General features: G+C 39.1%; 1 protein-coding gene across 3 annotated transcripts in view; it reads right to left on the bottom strand.

Moving 5' to 3' along the window:
• The window catches only part of LOC143022240 (uncharacterized), a 58,709-nt gene that overhangs the window by 13,519 nt on the left and 24,581 nt on the right, over positions 1-20,609 (bottom strand). For all 3 annotated transcript variants that reach the window (XM_076180366.1, XM_076180365.1, XM_076180367.1), the window contains exons 2-4: positions 11,787-11,919; positions 9,012-10,347; positions 3,009-3,164 (exon numbers count right to left, since the gene is read on the bottom strand). In XM_076180366.1, coding sequence (XP_076036481.1) covers positions 3,009-3,164; positions 9,012-10,347; positions 11,787-11,919 — 1,625 coding nt within the window. The remainder of the gene's footprint in view (positions 1-3,008; positions 3,165-9,011; positions 10,348-11,786; positions 11,920-20,609) is intronic.

Raw genomic sequence — 20,609 nt, 5'->3', positions numbered from 1 at the left:
AGCATCGTCACAGGCCAAAGTTTGGGCTATGCATTTGTTAATGTTGATTTATCAACATCATCCCACACATTAGCAACTGTGTACATGGCATCCTTAACACTGAACTGTTTCATGCAGTCTTGCATTTTTACTCTTCTGTTGACTACATCAAGCATACATACATACATGTGCTTTTCTGGACCTGCAAAAGGCAACTAATAAATAAGATAGAGTCAAAAGGTGGCATCAGAGGAAAATTATTGGAATGGATGAAAGACTTCCTGATTGGGAGGAAAATGAGAGTTGCGATTAGAGAAAAATTCTCCAACTGGGAAGAAGTAAAAAGCAGTGTCCGGCAAGGATCAGTACTGGCCCCGATCATGTTCGCTGTATACATTAATGACATGAATGAAGGCGTGGAGTGCTATATATTTTTTTTTGCAGATGATGCAAAATTACGTAAGAAGGTAAAAATGGCAGAGGACTGCAACTCATTGCAACAAGATCTGGACACAATATGGAATTGGACTCAAAAGTGGGAAGTAAAATTCAATATTAAGAAATGCAGTATAATGGAATTTGGAAAGAGTAGAAACAGAATATCAAAAGATTACAGAATTGGTGAAGAAAAAAAAACTATGAAAAAGATCTTGGAGTGATGATTGGAAAGGACATGAAACCAGATAAGCATATAAATAAGATGTTTGGAGAAACCTACAACTTATTGAGAGCAATCAAAGTGGCATTTACTTATATGGACGAAGAAATGATAAGGAAAATACTAACTACACTAATAAGACCAAAACTTGAGTACGCAGCATCACTTTGGACACCCAGTACCAAAAAGAATATTAAGAAACTAGAAAGATTACAAAGAGCGACAACCAAACTAGCACCGACACTCGCCGAACTAACATATGAGCAAAGACTATCCAAATTGAACCTACCAACTCTGGAACAAAGAAGAGAAAGAGGAGATTTGCTAACTATCTACAGAATAATGAAAGGAATGGAAGTTTTAGACAGGAACGACCTATTAGTGTGGGAAAACGGTAAAACAAGAGGACACGGAAAAAAAATTGAAAAAGGATAGTTATAGAAAAAACTTGAAAAGGAACAGTTTCCCACACAGAGCAATAAATACATGGCACAAATTAGACAACAAAACAGTATGTGCTAACACTATACAAGATTTTAAGATAAAACTTGATGCGGAGAGATACAAAGACGGGGCACCACGAGCATAGCTCCCCTCCCATATATTACAACTAGGTAAATACATATACCAAAAGCACAGCAACCACTCCCACCCATTTCATTTCCCATATATTCCACTCCCCTCCACCCTCCTATCTTGGCACCTCATCAAGCATACTGTTCATAAAATGATCTTTATACTTCCTCTTCATGGAGTGTAAAATTTCTTGATCACAAGGCTGTAAAATAGATGTCACATTGGGAGGCAAGTTAATGCCGAAAACATTACTTTTTGCAAGATGTTCAGCAGGGAAATGTGCTGAGCAGTTGTCCAGGAACAATAGAATTTTAGTTTTCTTCCGGTCCAACCTGCCTGCAATGAGCTCATGCTGCTGGTATGAAGTGGTTATTGAACAGTCAGAAAACATTTCTCGGGTTACCCATGCTTTTTTGTTTGCATAATAATGCATGGATAAATTAAGTTCCCCTTTCAGACATCTCGGATGTTGGCTTTTTCCAATCACTGTCAACTTCACCTTGTGTTTGTGTGCCTGCTGCACTGGCACAGCCAAGTATAGTTAACCTTTCCTTGGCATCCTTAAAACCTGCTGGTGCTGTATCATCTGCCGTTGTTAGTGTTTTTCTCGGAACATAGCGCCAGTACAGAGCTGTCTTGTCAGCATTGTAAGTTTGCTCAGAAGAAAGGTTTTCATCAGATATTATCTTGGTAAATTCATCTATCTAACTTTCAGCTGCTTCACGATCAGCAGAAGCTTTATCACGACAGATTTTCAGATATTTTACACCATAATGCTTCTTAAATTTCTGAAGCCAACCTTATGAATAATGACATTCACCTTCATGATATCTTCTGGCTTGTTTCATGACCATTAAGCCATTCAGTGGCATATGATCCCTTCTTTGATGTCAAATCCATTCCATCATCACATGGTCAAAATCTTTATTTTTTGCCCTATGCAGTGTTTTCCTATTTTTCATTAGTTTATGGTCATCACTGTCACTATATAACTCCAGTAATTTGTCTTTCTGTTTCTTTAAATCATAAACAGTGGTACTTCAGACACCATACTCTTCGGTAAGATGACGCACACACACACCATGATCAAGTTTCTGCAATAACTCCACTTTCTGCTGTATTGATAATGATAAATACTTTCGTTTCTTTTTCCCACTGTTACCCATAGGGTTATCTGCATTCTTTGATATTTTCACAGTAAACTGCACAATATCTTAAGAAAAAAAAACAATGAACAGCAAATGTGCACCAGCTCACTGATGTTAGACGCCACAACTGACATTTGGTGGTAAGCAATGTTGCCAGAAAGTTTGGTTTTTGGACTTTTTCAGTTTTGAGAATTTTGGATAATGGATTGTGTACTGTAATTTCATATATTCTGACATGCACAAATTCTTTGTTACCGTCTACCTAATACTACAAAAAAGAAAGCAGGAAGGAGTATGGGATGTGTGAAATGAGTACATGTACATCTCTCGCATTTCCTAACCACCTAACTTTGTGAATGGTTTTGTGGATATACAGCAGCCCATTCTCAAAACTTGTCAACTCCCTCACCCCCATAAGGAGGTGCAGCCTTGAGGGGCAGACACTTGGTGCATTCTCTCATTGTCCTCTTATTTTCAGGACCATGTTGATCTATCTATATAACAAAGACCTTTTCCCCCTTATAAGAGAGGTAGCCAGCCAAAGCATACCCATCCACCACTCATTTTACCTCTTTGATCTTAGCTTAAGTCAAGGCAAATTGAAGTACGAGTACAAGTAAAAAATATCTAGAACAGGGCAAACATACCTTATATTAAAATCCAACTTTGCTGAATTGATGATCCAGGAACCTGAGGCATCATACTGAAAGTAAGTCAGGTTCACTTCCTCCAGTGTGCAAGGTTGAAGGACAGCAAACCTCACTTCTTCCTCACCAGGCCAAGCTGTAACTTGTACTCTGACACTGTGGGTTACATTTCCATAGAATTAGTCATTCAGTTATCCATTCTATTATCCCAGTTCTCTCATGCAACAAGACCCAAGTACCATGAAACTGTCTACAGCCACCAATTCATCATATACGTCACCCAGTAAAGTTTTTGTGTTGTCTGGAAAGGGTGAATGTAGGACAGAGTAGTATTAAGTGGTTTGTATCTTCTATGTAGTGACTGCACCTGGAGCAATAAGTCTGCTTTAAGCTGATTCTGTGTTGATTCTGTCTTTGTAAATGACATAAAGGAAGATCTAATCTACTCTATGAACAAATTTGCAGATGATGCATAGATTATGAGAAAAGTAAAAGATGAGGAATATAGGCTGTTACATAAAGATACAGACAATATCAATCAATTAATACATTGCCCCAGGTCTCATGTTGGAAATCCTCAACTCCCAAGTAACTGGTAACAGCCACCAGTTTGGGTACAAGTCACAAAGGAGACAGTAAAAATGCATGTAACCATGAGTGGATTATTAATTTCAATACTATAAAATAAAACAGATATTTGGGAATGGATACTAAGAGGAGATTGTATGAAGGGATGATTGTGCCAACAGCATATGGGGCAGAAACATGGAACATGAGAGAGGAAGAGTTTATGTGTGCTTGAGATAAAGTGTCTAAGTATGGTTGGGGTTACTAGGCTGGATAGAGTGAGAAACAAGGAGGTGAAGGGGAGATCAGGGGTGGAAAAGGAGTTGAGAGATAGGGTTGATGAAAGAGTATTGGGATGGTTTGGACACACGAAAAGAATGAGTGAAGAAAGGTTATTAACCCCTTCCATACGGTGCCGCACACGTAGGCGTCATGGACTTAGATCTCGGTGGCAGCAGCCAATGCCAGCCGTACGACGTGTCGTAATAATACTCGCATCATAAAATATAGTCACCGCTTATATCGATCGTTCTCTCTTCACCCGTGAATTTTGATAACCATAGAAAATGCGATTACAAAAGAATTAGAAAGAATGTCATTATGGAGGGGCGACTACAATAAATATAATCAAGACGCCGATATGGCAGCCTCGCGAATACACTCGCTCCCCATGACGCCTACGTGTGCGGCACCGTATGGAAGGGGTTAAAAGAAGTGTGGAAGGGAGAGGTGGATGGAGTGAACAGGATGGGATGACTGAGGATGAGGTGGATGGATGGGGTAGAAAGGGCATTGAGAAAGAGGGGGATGTCTGTTGAGGAAGGAAGGGAGAAGACAGAAGATAGGGGTGAATGGAGAATGGTTGTATAAGGATGATGCTGTGATGCATGGAGGGGTGAGGGTGGGGGATGACAGGGGTTAGGGAGTGGTTATATGTGAATATTTTGACACAGCCCAAAGGGATTTCTCCCTGTCTTCTCTTTTTCTGCATGAGGGGACGAAGAGGGGGGGTCACCAATTAAATGAAGCAGCTTTTCTGTGGATGTGCTGCATCTTGCTACATTGCTTCTGACCCAGGGCAGTGGGCGAGATGCAGGGATGACCCGTCATCCAGGAGCCAAGATCAGAGGGAGGGAGGGAGGGATGGTGAATGGGAGTGGAGTGGGTGGGGATGAAATGGGTGGGAGTGGAATTATGCCTTTTGATTTTGGCTACCTCCCTTGTGAGGGGGGAAAAGCCCTTGGTATATGTATGCATGTACACAATAAAAAGTATCAGAAATTGGTAACCATGTCTTGCTGCATTGCTTCTGACCTGAGCAGTGGGCAGGAGACAGGGATGACCCTTCATCCACAAGGAGGTAAGATGATAAGATAACACGGGTGGTGGATGGAAGTGGAATGAGTGGGAGTGGATGCATACCTTTGACTTGGCTACCTCCCTTATAAGGGGGAAAAAGGCAATAATCCAATCAACCAATCTATTGCCCCTTGTCTCTCTTGCAAATCCACAGTGCCAAGGTAACTGGTAATGCCAACTGGATTGGACCATATATCACTCAAAGAAGAGATACTATTGTTGTGCAACATATACACAGATCAGAAAGTGATGGATGGGCTGATTGTGTGTTCCTAGATCTACAAAAAGCTTTTGATAGAGTCCCTCACAAAATGCTATTAACTGGAAGCCACAGGAGGAATACAAGGAAACCTACTGAAATGGATGGAGGACTTTTTGCATTGAAGAAAAATGAGAGTAGTACTCCAGAGATAAAAGTTATATATGGGAGAAGGTAATTAGTGGCATTCCACAAGGATCAGTATTGACTCCAATAATATTTGCTCTCTAAGTGAATGGGTGTGGAATGTTATATGAACTTCTTTGCAGATAATGCAAAATTGTTAAAGAAAAAAAGTACTGAAATAGACTGTGACTCACTACAGAGAGATATGAACAGGGTCTGGGAATGGAGTCAGAATTGGAAAGTGGAATTCAACATAAAAAATTTAGCATAATGGAATTTGGAAAAAGTAAAAGAAGGATATCAAGACAATATAAAATTGGTGAAAAAGAAGTAACGAAAATGGGATCTGAAAAAGACCTGAGAGTAATCATCACAAAAGATATGTCCCCTGACAAGCATATAAACAAAATTGTTGGCAAAACCTATAACTTGCTAAGATCAATAAAAGTGGCTTTTACTTACTTAGATGAAGAAATGGTAAAGAAAATATTAATCACACTGATAAGGCCCAAACTGGAGTATGCAGCGACACTATGGTCACCCAGTACTAAAAAGAATATAAAGAAAATTGAGAGAATCCAGACAGCAACTACGAAGATGGCCCCAACACTATCAAATATGTCATAATTCGCTCATTCATTTGAACACTGAGATAACTCAAAAAAATGCTACTTTTTAGGATAAGCAAAATAAACTTTTAATTGTGTAATACAGTCTCCCATGGAACTTTTAAATGAGGTATTTAGCAATGAATTTTTATTTCATGATTAAATGTAGTACATGACATCTCATATTAAAAAATACATTTATTATAAACATGCTTTGTGCCTATTTGAAAAATAAATTTGGAATTATGACGTTATTGCCTTGAGCGACATCTAGCGGCCAGTTTTGCTACTAGAGTTATGGCGTTCTTACCACAAATATAGAAAATGGCAAATTCAGTGGTATAAATAACTCAAAATCTTCAATTTTTGAGTTATGTCATTGTTGAAATGAATGAGCGATATGAGGAAATATTGCCAAAACTAGAACTACTGACTTTGGAACAAAGGAAAGAAAGAGGTGACTTGTTGGCCATCTGCAGAATTATGAAAGGTGTAAAAATCCTTGATAAAGACAACTTACTAAATTAGGATAATAGAAACACAAGAGGACATGGTAAGAAACTCAAAAAGAACAGTTACAGAAGAGACCTAAAAAAAATGAAACAATAGTGTATACAGAAACATTATAAGAATTTAAGAGCATATTAGATATGGCAAGATACAAAGACAGGACACCACAAGTGTAGCTCCCCTTCCCGTAAGATACAACTAGGTAAATACTAGGTAGGTACTTCCAAGGATGAGGTGAAGGCAGTTGTTAAGATGATGAAAGCAGGTAAGGCACCTGGTCTGGATGGATGCCATGCAGAATGTCTGAAAAAGGGAGGTACAGTGATGGTGGACTGGTTGGTGAGGTTATTTAATGTTTGCTGGAGAGAGGGTAGAGTGCCGGAGGACTGGAGGAGTGCCTGTATAGTTCCTCTTTACAAGGGAAAAGGGGACAAGTGTGAATGTAGTAGTTTCAGAGGGATTAGCTTGTTAAGTGTAGTTGGGAAGGCTTATGGGAGGATCTTGATTGAGAGGATGAGGAGAGGAACAGAAGGAGTAATTGGTGAGGAACAGTGTGGATTTAGGACAGGTAGAGGTTGTGTAGATCAGATCTTTGTGGTAAGACAGATATGTGAGAAAGCTATAGGAAAGGGGAAGGATGTTTTTTTGGGCTTTTATGGATCTGGAAAAGGCTTATGATAGGGTAGACAGAAAGGCACTGTGGGAGGTTATGCAGATATATGGGATAGGAGGAAAGCTTCTCGGAGCTGTCAAGAGTTTTTATGAGAGTAGTAGAGCTTGTGTCAGGATTGGAAATAGAGAGAGTGAGTGGTTCGAGGTAAAGGTGGGACTTCGTCAAGGATGCGTTATGTCGCCCTGGCTGTTCAACTTATACATGGATGGGGTGGTGCGAGAGGTAAATGCAAGGGTAGTAGGCAAGGGATTGGAGATGGTTAAAGAAAATGGAGAAAAGTGGGAGGTGAGCCAGCTGTTGTTTGCGGACGACACTGCGCTTGTGGCAGGATCGGAGGAGGGATTGAGGAAGTTGGTGGCAGAGTTTGGGAGAGTATGTGATAGAAGAAAGCTAAATATAGATGTGGGTAAAAGTAAGATGATATGTACAAGGGGTGAAAATGGCAGTAGACTGGAAGTGAGCATTAAGGGAGAGCGACTGGAAGAAGTGGATAGTTTTAGATACTTGGGTGCAAATGTGGCAGGGAAAGGTGAAGTGGAGGTGGAGGTAGAATGTAGATTGAAAGAAGCTAGTAAATGCCTTGGCGGATTAAAAAGTGTAATGAGGAATAAATATTTGGGAATGGATGCTAAGAGAAGACTGTATGAAGGGGTGATTGTGCCAACAGCACTGTATGGGGCAGAAACATGGAACATAAGAGAAGAAGAGAGGAGTTTGAATGTGTTTGAGATGAGGTGTCTGAGAAGTATGATGGGGGTTACTAGGCTAGATAGAGTGAGAAATGAGGAGGTGAGGAGGAGAACAGGGGTGGAAAAGGAGTTGGGAGATAGGGTTGATGAAAGAATATTAGGATGGTTTGGACACATGGAAAGAATGAGTGAAGAAAGACTAGTAAAAGAGGTATGGAAGGCAGATGTGGAGGGAGTGAACATGAGGGGACGTCCTAGGATGAGGTGGATGGATGGGGTGAAGGGGGCTTTGGGGAAGAGGGGAATGTCTGTTGAGGAAGGACGGGAGAGGACAGAAGACAGGGGTGAATGGAGAATGGATGTATATGGATGATGATGTGATTGCATGAGGTGGAATGGGCAGGGGGGTGGGGGTGTGAGCAAAAGTTGACGCAGCCCGAAGGGATTTCTCCCCGTCCTCTCCTTTTATGCAATAGGGGGACGGAGAGGGGGGGTCACCGATTTAATGAAGCGGCCTTACTGTGGATGTGCTGTGTATTGCGACACTGCTTCTGACCTAGGGCAGTGGACAAGGTGCAGGGATGACCCGTCATCCAGGAGGTGCTCAGATAAGAGGGAGGGTGGAGGGGTGTGGAGTGTATTCAGGGATGGAATGGGTGGAAATGATTTTATGCCTTTCCCTTTTTGGCTACCTCCCTTGTAAGGGGGAAAAAGCCTTGGTATATGTATGTATATGTATGTAGGTACTTCCAAGACATGTAAATAAAACTAACCTGCCTAAACACAGGTCAAAATTTGTCAGTAAAAGAATGCCAACACAGAATTGGCCTGGTAATAATCATATGCCAGACATGCTCTCACCACTGAGATGACGGAAAACGTACCATCCACTGCCCTACTCTCACCCATATCAGACTAGTACAAAATTTCTTCTCTGGATGACCTACGGGCTAACCTAGTGGCAATGTTTGTTTTGTTTTTTGGGGGGGGGGGGTTGTACGTCTCCTACAAAAAACATCTGAGGCTATAAATTGATTTGATTGACCTAGTTAATTTAACAAAATCAACTACATTGTTAAAATTCTTGTTGAAAAATGTGACATTGCATAAATTTCTTTATAAAATCTGATAGTTTGATTGCAAAACAATTAGACTTCATGAAATTTCTAAATAAAAAGAGAATAAAAGGAAACACAATACTAGTCTACTTACCCATTCTCAACATCAGCAAATGAATGAAGAGTTTTAGAAACATTCTTAATTTTCATTAATTGTTGCTCACTAGTTTTAGAACTTTCCTCCACTTCTTTATCTAAATATAACTGATCTCCTTCTGATATCCACAGGGAGACACATTTACACTGAATAAGTATTAAGTACAACACTTCTCTTTTTCCATATAACACTGAAGTCAATGTTGTTGAAAGTACTTTTCCATATGATACAAGATAATGTTGAATAGATTCTTTTAAATCTATCTCTAATCTACTTTGCTTATTATCACTGCACACCTGAGTAAGATCATCCATACCAGAGTAATCAAAAAATTCCCTTGAGGAATTTAGTAAATTTGTACCACCAGAATCATTGTATTTTTCAGCCACTGTAACACTATCTACACATTTTTCATTGCTAACTTCCTTCATCTGTCCTGTGGCATGCTTATCAAGAAAGGAATTAGAATTCTCACATTTGTCTATCTGTACAAGTTTATTGTTATAATTATGGGTTGTCTCCTTGTTCGTGTTCACAAAAGTATGTCCATTACAAGGAGCCACTAGATTAGTCTCGCCTTTAGTTGCAGACATTGTATCCACCTCGCTTTTAATTTTTAACCTACTCACTGCACTTATAACACTATTGTTTCCTTGAGGACTGCCCTCAGACTGTAATTCTTCATTACTGCACTGCGATCTCTGTAAGCACCTCAATTTTTGCTTTTGCGAGCATTTTCTTTTTATTATCACATCTTCTAAAACAGTTGAAGTCTCACTATCTCTGTTATCACAGTTTTCTGACGTCTCCTTTTTATCATGAATTGCTTGAAGATCTCCGCAACACTGCGCTTCACTTTTCCTTAAACTTTTGCAATTAACCGCGTCTTTAGACAATTCACACTTTTCTTTTTCTTTGGTGCTGTCATTATGAACATCTTTACCAAACTCAGATGGTATCCCTTCTTCAAATTCCATTTGATCAAAAGATACCTCTGTAAACCCATTCTGAATCTTTTCCAGTGCAACATCATCATCATCAACTGATAAATCTTCAGCCCCGAGTTTAATATCCATGTAAGTGTCTTCTGGAGATGAGGTAATTTTTGGACTATTTCTAGCAATGCCTTCCTGCTGCAAATGAACACTGCCATCTGAGGGTTCTGTTTGTATCGTATCTTCATCTTCCTTAATATCTATGCTATCTCGGCTGCTTTCACCTGAGGTGACAGATGTGTCTATGATGTCAGGAGAACCAACACGGAAAGTTACCATTCGGGTCACCTCTGCATCTTTGAAAACTGAAGGAATTCCAGACTGCTCAATTTCAAAACCTGCAAACAAGATGTTGCTGCTTAATCCAACAAAACTATGAAACAAAAATTTACAATTGGATTACAACTACATAAAAATAGAGGTTTTCATTATAATTGGACCACAGATACGGAGAAAACACCATAAAGTGAATCCATTCTTACCCCTTCACTACAGAAATATTTTCTTTGCTGAATAAAATTGTCATCACTAAACTTACTTAGGTTTCCTATCAATGATTAACATGACATTGTAAGAATAAAAAAATAATTCTGGAATATAACAAACTTATATCCTAACTTTGACTTACACAACAAAATCTGAATTTCCTCAAGATTCCTTAAGCAATCCACTGCACTCTCACAGTAATACTGGAAATATATTTTTTTACACTTTTGGACGCATGGAAAACTGACAACAAGTGACAACTCCCTCCTCCCTACCAATTTTAACCAATGTAATATAAAGTCCCACACTAATAGTAGACAGACAACAGTTCAAAGTTTCTTTTAAGAGAGATCTGTGGGTTCCAAGAACCAGTGGCTGACACTGTGGGGCTTAGTATAATCTATCTAGTGAAACTCTGGACAACAATTGATTGATCAATTGATCAATCTCTTTTCTATCAACTCACCTCCCCTCACTCTTTCACTTCCTTAAAAACATTCTTTTATCCTTTTTCAAGAGTCTACATCAAACACCAACTCCACCTTACATCCATCTCTCCTTTTGGCATCCCTCAGCTTCCATCTTGCTTCCAATCTCTTTACTACCTCTCATATGCTTTCCAATCTCTTCTTTGCAACCATTCTTCATATGTTTCTTTTCTGTCACCACCACCCTCACCTCTCCATTCCACCATTCACTGTCTCTCTCCTTCTATTCCCTCCTATTCTCCTCATCCCACATACTGTCTTTACTCATTCTTTTTTTAGTTCTATTTCTCTTTTATCCATTACTACATCCCATACCTATCTCAGCTTCACCTGCTATTCTCTCTCTTACTCTGCATTTAACTTGCTCATTTTTAACACCTCTTTGCTTCCCTTTATTTCCTTCTCTACTTAATCTCCAGCCTCAGTTTATCTTTCACCAGATAATGAGGACCACAATGGAAATAAGCTGAGGACCACAATGGAAATAAGCTTACATGCTTTTTTGTGTTATCTTCGGCAATTGTAATTGTTATTTCGAACTATGTGTTCTTTTCATTATCTGCACTTCATGTATATTGATTCAATGCCAAATAAACTTATTATCATTATCATTATTAATGATCTGACAATCTATCTCTAATCTACCAAAAGGTCTCCTGTTGGCATGCTCCTTTGTAATCCTTTGTACTCTCCCCTGAACATATAAGGGAGGTTAGAAGCTGGTGAGGAGACTGGGATACAGTTTATAATACCAATCAATAAAAAAGTACTTGGTACAATAATACTACATCTAAAATACTCACACTGAAATTCATCTTTGTGCTTCATCAGTGTTTCTTGGACATGTTTTTTCGATTTAAGAAATTTGTCATATCTCCGTAACTTTCTTCTCTTCATCATCAGTTCTTGCTTGGCTTTCAGAAGCTCAGCAGCCACCTGAGAAGTAAAAGAAAATAATAATAATCTTAACAATATTTAGTTCATAATCTCTATATATATATTTTTTTTAACATAACAAGGTTTCAATGCCTACTGATAGCTTCTGGCTACAGTAGATGAGAAGACAGCATGTTTGGGTATGGAGAGCTGCCAGAATTTAATATTTATAAGTAAGATACCACACTTTTCCATCACACCATACAAATGAGTCACGGGGGGGGGGGGGGATGCTGGAAGTGGAAAATGCCCAGAACTACAAAACTATAGCAAATTTTGATATATATATTCCATATGGTGCTCAAATTTTCAAAGCAATTTTAGTATTTTTCAGATTTTTGCCAATTCTTGGCCAACTACCCAAGTGCTACAAATGATTATTCTTTAGCTTAAAAAATAAAATAAAATAAAAAAGTACCTTGTCATACATACACTTAAAAACTATAGCCAAACCTCTTTTTCCAGTGACATGGAAGTGTATCAAAGTGCCTATTCTATTCTATATACCAAGAGCTTTTTCTTCCTTATGAGAGAGGTAACCAAGTCAGAAGCACATACCTATTCCCACCCATTCCACTCCCCTCCACCACCCTTTCCACCCCTCCCATTTTAGCTCCTCATGGATGATGGGTTATCCCTGCATCTACCAGCTGCCCTGGGTCAACCACAATGCATCAAGACACAGTGCATGCACAGCAAGGTGGCTTCACTTAACACAAATAAATGCAAGGTTATGCACATAGGTAAAAATAACATGAAGTATAATTACAAGTTCTTTGGAAATTCATTAACAAAGGTGGATAGTGAAAAGGATCTCAGCATAATTATCAGTAACAATCTCAAATCATCTAAGCAGTGTATTTCAGCCTCAGAGAATACAAATAAGATTCTAGGACTGATTACACTATCTTTTGACTTCAAATGTCCATCTTTCATTAACAAGCTATATAAATCATTGGTTCACAAACATTTGGAATATGCTGTTTCTATATATTCACCAAATCTCATCAGAGACATTGACAGATTGGAAAAAGTACAGTAGTGTGCCACAAAACGGATTCCAAATATAAAAAATAAATCATACAGAAAGATTAAAACATGTGAATCTATTCTCCATAAAAAAGCATAGACTCAGAGGTGACCTGATACAGGTCTTTAAGATTCTAAAGGGAATTGACATCAAAAGTAACAAAATTTTCATACTGAATGAGAATCAAACAAGAAACAATGGTCTCACACTGTCATGAAATTAATTTAATTTGGAAATGGATAGAAACAACTTTGCCAACCATGTAGTTAATGAATGGAATAAACTTCCTGCAGAGGCAGTGCAATGCAGTTCAGTTCTAAGTTTTAAGATTTGTTTAGATAAACACCTAACATGCTGTAATGCCAGCCATTTATTTTATATTATTTGTTTCTTATTATTTATTTGATTATTATTTATTATTGGCCCATTTACCTGTTTGTTTATTATTCAACTCTACCTATTTATTTTATTGTTATTTATATATGGTGGGGGGAAAAGAATGCTGCCACCAAGTTTCCCCACTTGAGTCATACGAGGTGACAAAAATGGGACGGGGGTTAGGGCTGGGAATCTTGCTACCTGTAGCCCCACAGGGGACATTCCTAAAAAGGGTAAAGGCATAAAAGGGTCTAGGAGTTTTCCAACCAGTACCCTAAGGTTGGGGTCTTTTAATGTTCGTGGATGTGGTACAGATGAGAGTAAAAGGGAAGAGATAGGCAATATGTTTGTGAGAAGAAAGATGGATATGTTGGCATTGAGTGAAACTAAGTTGAAAGGGAGGGGCAAGTGTGAGTTTGGGAGTGCAGTTGGGAGGTTCTCAGGAGTGAGGAGGGGACAAGGGAGAGAAGGGGTGGCTATACTAGTAAGTGAAGAGATAGGTAAGCATGTAGTGGAGTGGAAGGAGATTTCTTCAAGGTTAATGTGGATGAAGGTGAAGCTGGGAAGGGAGATGTGGGTTTTTGTAAGTGCATATGGGCCTGGTAGTGAGAAGAGTGTAGAGGAAAGGGAGGCTTTTTGGGTGGATTTAAATGAGTGCATAGAGGGATTAGGGAGAAATGTCAATGTAGTGGTATTGGGAGACCTTAATGCTAGGGTAAGAAATGAAGAAATAGACAGAGTGATTGGGAAGTATGGAGTTCCAGGAAAAAATTGTAGTGGAAAGTTGATGGTGGAGATGTGTCTCGAAAGAGAGTTGATGATAGCAAATACAGTGTTTAGGAAGAAAGTCAAGCATAAGTACACATGGGAGAGGGTGGTGGATGGAAGGGTGGCAGACAGAGCGTTAATGGACTATATAGTAGTAAACAGGAGTATAGTAGGAAGAGTTAAGGATGTACATGTTCTAAAGGAGCGAGGGAATATCAGATCATTTTTTGGTGGAAGATAAATTGAGAATGGAGAATAGGTGGAGAAAGAGGAAAGGGGCAGAAGGTAGGGAGGTACTTAGAGTGACTTGCTTAATCAATAATGAAAAAAAATTGCTAAATGCTATACATAAACAAATGTAGGTGCTTTCACTGCTTGAGATGCCATCTTTGTTTTGGTTGATGTGGAGGTCGAAGAAATTAAAGTATGATAAATCTGTCTATTCTAACCTAACCTATCTAACATAACCTACATTAAGTAATGCGGTACCTATAATTCTAGAGGTCGTCAAGGTGTTTGTTGTCGTCTTTAACCTCCGAATCTATCAAAACAAAGATGGCATCTATGAGTCAATGTGAATTTGTTTGCTTGTGCATAACTTTTAGCACCGTTTTCAGTTATTGATTTCTGCCCCCCAAAAATACATTGATCCATTACAATTTACAAAATTAATATTTAATATTCTAATGCTATATCATGTAGCCCCAAAGGGGACATTCCTAAAAAAAGTAAAGGCATAAGAGTGTCTGGGAGGAGTTTTCCAACCAGTACTGTAAGGTTTGGGTCTTTTAATGTGTGTGGATGTGGTACAGATGAGAGTAAAAGGGAAGAGATAGGCAGTATATTTATGAGAAGAAAAATGGATGTGTTGGCATTGAGTGAAACAAAGTTGAAAGGGAGGGGTGAGTTTGAGTTTGGGAGTGTAGTTGGGAGGATCTCAGGAGTGAAGAAAGGAAAGGGGAGAGAAGGGGTGGCTATACTAGTAAGTATTTACCTTGTTGTATTTTACGGGAAGAGAGCTATGCTCGTACTGAACCATCTTTTGTATCTTTCAGCATCAAGTTTGTTCTTAAATTCTTGTATGGTTTTTGCACTCACTGTTTACTCATCCAATTTATTCCAGACTCCACCACTATTCTTTTTCAGATCTCTTCTATAACTATCCCTTTTAAATGAAAATCCATGTGAACAAGTTGTATAGACACGGTAAAGGAAACATGGACTGGAGGTGAAGCTTTTATTCCTGACGTTTCGTCTAACGACTTTCTCAAAGGAATGAGCATACTAGATACATACAGAGTTTATAAACACGCCATATGGCTCAAGGGGGTGTGCGAGCGTATAAGGGAAAAGGGAAAAGGGGACAAGTGTGGCTCAGTTTGTCGAGTGTAGTTGGGAAGGCTTATGCGAGGGTCTTGATTGAGAAGATTAGGGCAGGAACAGAGGAAGTAATTGGTGAGGAATATTATGGGTTTAGGACAGGTAGGGTTTGCATGGATCAGATTTTTGTGGTATGACAGATATGAGAAAGCTTTAAAAAAAAAAAAAGGGTGGGGGGGCTTTCTGGATTTTGAAAAAGGCTGATGACAGGGTCGACAGGAAGAAGGCACTGTGGGAGGGGAGCTATTGCAGATATATGGGCTAGGAGGAAAGTTTTTAAGAGTAGTCAAGAGTTTTTATGGTTGTAGAGCTTGTGTTAGAATCAGAAACTGAAAGAGTGAGTGGTTTGAGGTAAAGGTGGGGCTTTGCCAGGGATATGTTATGCTGCCTTAGCTGTTCGATTTATACATGGATGGGGTGGTGCAAGAGGCAAATGCAAGGGTAATGGGTTTGGGACTGGAGATGGTTAAAGAAAATGGAGAAAAGTAGGAGACAAGCCAGTTGGTGTTTACTGATAACACTATGCTTGCAGCAGGATCAGAGGAAGGATTGAGGAAATTAGTGACAGAGTTTGGGAAGGTGTGTAAAAGAAGAAAGTTAAAGATATGAAGATGTGGGTAAATGTAAGGTGATGAGATGTCCAAGGGGAGAAAGTGGCTGCAAACTGGGAGTAGTAAGGGAGAGAGACTGGAGGAAGCAGGTATTTTTAGATACTTGGGTGTGAATGTGGCAGGAAAGGGAGGAGTGGAGGCGGAGGTAGAATGTAGATTGAGAGAAGCAAGTAAATGAATTGCGGGATTAAAAAGTGTAATGAGAAACAGACATTTGGGAATGGATACTAAGAGGAGATTGTATGAATGAATGATTGTGCCAGCAGCACTGTATGGGGTAGAAACATGGAACATAAGAGAGGAAGAGAGGAGGAGTTTGAATTATGTGTTTGAGTTGAGGTGCCTGAGAAGTATGATAGGGATTACTAGGCTGGATAGAGTGAGAAACAAAGTGAGGAGAAGAAAGGGGATGGAAAGGGAGTTGGAAGATAGGGTTGGTGAAAGTGTATTGGGATGGTTTGGACACATGGAAAGAATGAGTGAAGAGAGATTAGTAAAAGAGGTGTGGAAGACAGAGGTAGAAGGAGTATACATGATGGGGCAACCAAGGATGAGATGGATGGATGGGGTAAAAGGGGCATTGGGAAAGAGGGGAATGTCTGTTGAGGGAGGACGGGAGAAGACAAAAGTTAGGGGAGAATGGTTGTGTATGATGCTGTGATGCATGGAAGGGAGTGGATGGGGGATGGGGGGTGAGGGAGTATGCGTGGAAAATAAATTGATGCAGCCCAAAGGGATTTCTCCCCATCTTCTTCATTTCTGCATAAGGGGATGGAGAGGGGGGGTTGTCAATCTAATGAAGTGGCCTTGCTGTGGATGTGCTGTGCCTTGCGACACTGCTTCTGACCCAGGGCAGTGGGCGAGATAAAGGGATGATCTGTCATCTAGGAGGATCCAAGATAAAAGGGAGGGGGGTGAATATAAGTGGAGTATGTGGGGATGGAATGGGATGAGAGTGGATTTTATGCCTTTGTTTTTTGGATACCTCCCTTGTAAGGGAGAAAAAGACTGTGGTATATATATGTATATCATGTATGTATGCACTCCTAAAAAAATACTGAAAGCTTCCTATACAAGTGGGTATACTATAATAGCCTAGAAAATTATTTAACCTAAGCTAGAACCATACATGCATTTAATACAGGACCTCATTAGCAAAGCTCCTTTCCTGCACAAGGTGGTCCTGTGAGTAGGACATCAGAAAGAGTTATCTCTCTGTCACCAATCTGCAAACACTGTCAACTTGCTTATTTCCATATGGAAGTCCAGCACCAGGGATCTGATATTCAGTCTTGAGAGAGGATCCAAAATACCTCTCAATCATCTTCGCTTGTACTGTATTTCCTCCACCTTTAAACACAAGGAAGAGCTGACAATTGATCTGGTTCTAGTACTTCAATTGGTGACAGAAACAGTCCTGCACTGAAACAATTTGTGTGATAGTGGCAGTTGCCGACAAGTTTATTGACATAAACACCATGTCAGGATGGAGCCTTTTTTAGTACAACGTTTCGCTTGTTACAGCTTTTTCAAGTATGCAGTCATAATAAAGTGAGTCCTCGTTATATGGTACATATGCGTTCCTGAAAACCTTACAGCAAATTGAAATTACCGTATACTGAACCCAAGTTTCGATTTATGGTAGACATACCTTCTCCTCTTCAAAATATCTAATGGAATAGGATAGGTTAGGTTAGGAGCTATTGGACAATGTATAGATATGGGCGCATCCGCTCGTGGCGCCACCATTGTGCGTGTACTTTTTACGTTTACAATGCAATCTTTTGCAGCCCGTTGAAATAAGTACAACCACTTCTCATTTAACGACGACAATTGGGACCAGCGCGCCGCCGTTAACCGAATTGGTCGTTAAGCGAAAGTGTATACATATACGTACATGTACTGTATGTACAATGTCCAGCAATACATGTATCTTTATTTTCGTGTATTTTCCCTCTTTTATACAGTACATTAAAGCTTTATTTACTGTTTATTTACCGTGGTTAGGTTCTTGAAATTACCGTATATGACCAAATCCACGTATGCTGACATTAGATATTAAATACCGGGGTATTTTTTAGTTTTGACCATGGGCGCAATATAGCAATAGAAAATTAATTATTAATTTTGTAAATTAAAATGTATCAACATAATATGCAATTCTGTGGGCGGAAATGAAAATAAAAAATACCTTGCTACAAGCAAATATGCTAATGAACGAAGTCGGTAGCATAGGATCGGGACGCCATCTTGTCGTCTGTCAACTGACAGCCTCGGTACTTCCGACTACCTCACCAGGTATATTTTCTTGAAGGAATGTTATGGTACGGAGATAAATGCATTCCTTCAAGCTGCAAGAACTTTGTATACCCTGCAAGCTGAGAGTGGTTGAAAAGCCCGCCAACGTCTCTCACGACGACGACGACGACTAGGACGAGCCGGATGACATTTAATTTCCAGGAAATTATATATTAAACACAGGTTAGGTTAGGTTAGTTTAGTTTAGACGAATTTATCATCCTTTCATTTCTTTGACGTCGGCATCTATTATAACAAACATGGCGTACCATTCGTCCGACACGACTTTATTACTTACGAAATCTGTTTTAGCACTTTTTTATTTCCGCTCACAAAATTGCATATTACTTTGATACATTATAATTTACAAAATTAATAATTAATTTTCTATTGCTATATTGCGCCCATGGTCGAAACTAAAAATTTACCAATACCGGTATATACTGTACTCCAAGGTAGTTTTTGCAGCTTGCAGGATGGTAATGTAGACCTAAACTTCAGAACACTTTACCTCACAGCTAATATCCACTGTGCAAGTTCATTTAAAACATCATACAAATTTGCCTCAGCCAACTTGATTATCGTACACGACGTCATAACTTCGGGAGATTTACGTTAAATGAATATTGGTCTGTCATAAAGCCCGTCGTAACTCCGCGTTGTCGTTAACCAAGTAGGTTGTTAAACGAGGAGTGGTTGTATGTCTCAGTTTAAATGCTTGCATCATTCAGCGCATGCACGGGGTATTCAAATTATCTTATTATTGTGCAAGTGTATGCCCAATTCTTTAAATACAAATTTTCACCAATTTAAATGGAAATTTGGTTATCAACCTTGGCAAAATAGTTTTCCGAGTAAAAATATTAAGGTAAGGTACCAAGAACAAAATATTTTAATGTAAGAATATTGTTTTTTTATATATATTTTTTCCTGGAAATGAGCAGCTTAAGATCGTTGGTTATTCTACAGTTGAGTTTCATTTCAATACATGTAGGCATATTATGTGATACATCCAGGTCGTGTTTGTTTTTGTTTACACATGACATGTTGGAGATAGTCTAGTAATAGTCGTAGAGGGTGTTATTCACAAATAATACTTACATTGTTATGGTATGAATTTTAAGGTGTTGGACAGGCTATCATTTATGCTTTGCCTATTACATAGCCAACTATGGCCATGACAGGAAGTATATGATTTGAATGTTGTCTTAACTTGTGTACCAAATTTCATCAAAATCTGAGGTGGAGTGGACCATTTGGCATGGAATGACCCTGAAGTGATTTTAGGGAACCTATGGTGAACCAGTAGATTACTTCATGAAGCTAACTCTTTTTGACCTGTGGCTGTGATTGATTCTGACCAGGTATCTTTGCGCATACATTACTTTGACGGAACTTGTTTGATGAAAGGTGTTAGTAAGAACGGTATAAAAGTAAGGTCCTGCAATTTTATGGACATGCTCAGATTTGTTAACCCATAAAACTTTCACATGTCAAGTTGCATGTCAGTTGTGCCAGGGGTTTGGATTTAATTATTTCTAAATTGACAACAGTTGCCATGGCAACATGATAGGTGTTAGTAAGAATGGTGTAAGAAGAAGGTCCTGCAATGTTAATGACATGCTCGGGTGATTTGTTGACCCATAAAACTTTCACATGTCAAGTTGCATGTCAGTTGTGCCAGTGGTTTGGATTTTATTGATTATTTCTAAATTGACAACAGTTGCCATGGGAAGATGATAGGTGTTAGTAAGAACGATATAAAAGGAAGGTCCTGCATTGTTTTTGACATGCTCAGGAGATTTGTTGACCCATAACACCTTCACATGTCAAGTTGCATGTCAGTTGTGCCAGGGGTTTGAATTTCATTGATTATTTCTAAATTGACAACAGTTGTCATGGCAACATAATAGGTGTTAGTAAGAATGGTATAAAAAGAAGGTCCTGCATTGTTAATGACATGCTCAAGTGATTTGTTGACCCATAAATGATAAAACCTTCACATGTCAGTTATGCTAGGGGTTTGGATTTTATCATTTCTAAATTGACAACAGTTGTCATGGCAACATGATAGGTGTTATAAGTAAGAATGGTACAAGAAGAAGGTCCTGCAATGTTAATGACATGCTCAGGAGATTTGTTGACCCATAAAACCTTCACATGTCAATTGTGCCAGTGGTTTGGATTTTATTGATTATTTCTAAATTGACTACTGTTGCCATGGC

Source organism: Oratosquilla oratoria, chromosome 44, assembly GCF_046742065.1.
Source record: "Oratosquilla oratoria isolate Oo_2021 chromosome 44, ASM4674206v1, whole genome shotgun sequence".
Lineage (NCBI taxonomy): Eukaryota > Metazoa > Arthropoda > Malacostraca > Stomatopoda > Squillidae > Oratosquilla > Oratosquilla oratoria.
Note: the sequence above shows the minus strand (reverse complement) of the source record. Positions and strands in the feature narration are given on the sequence as shown.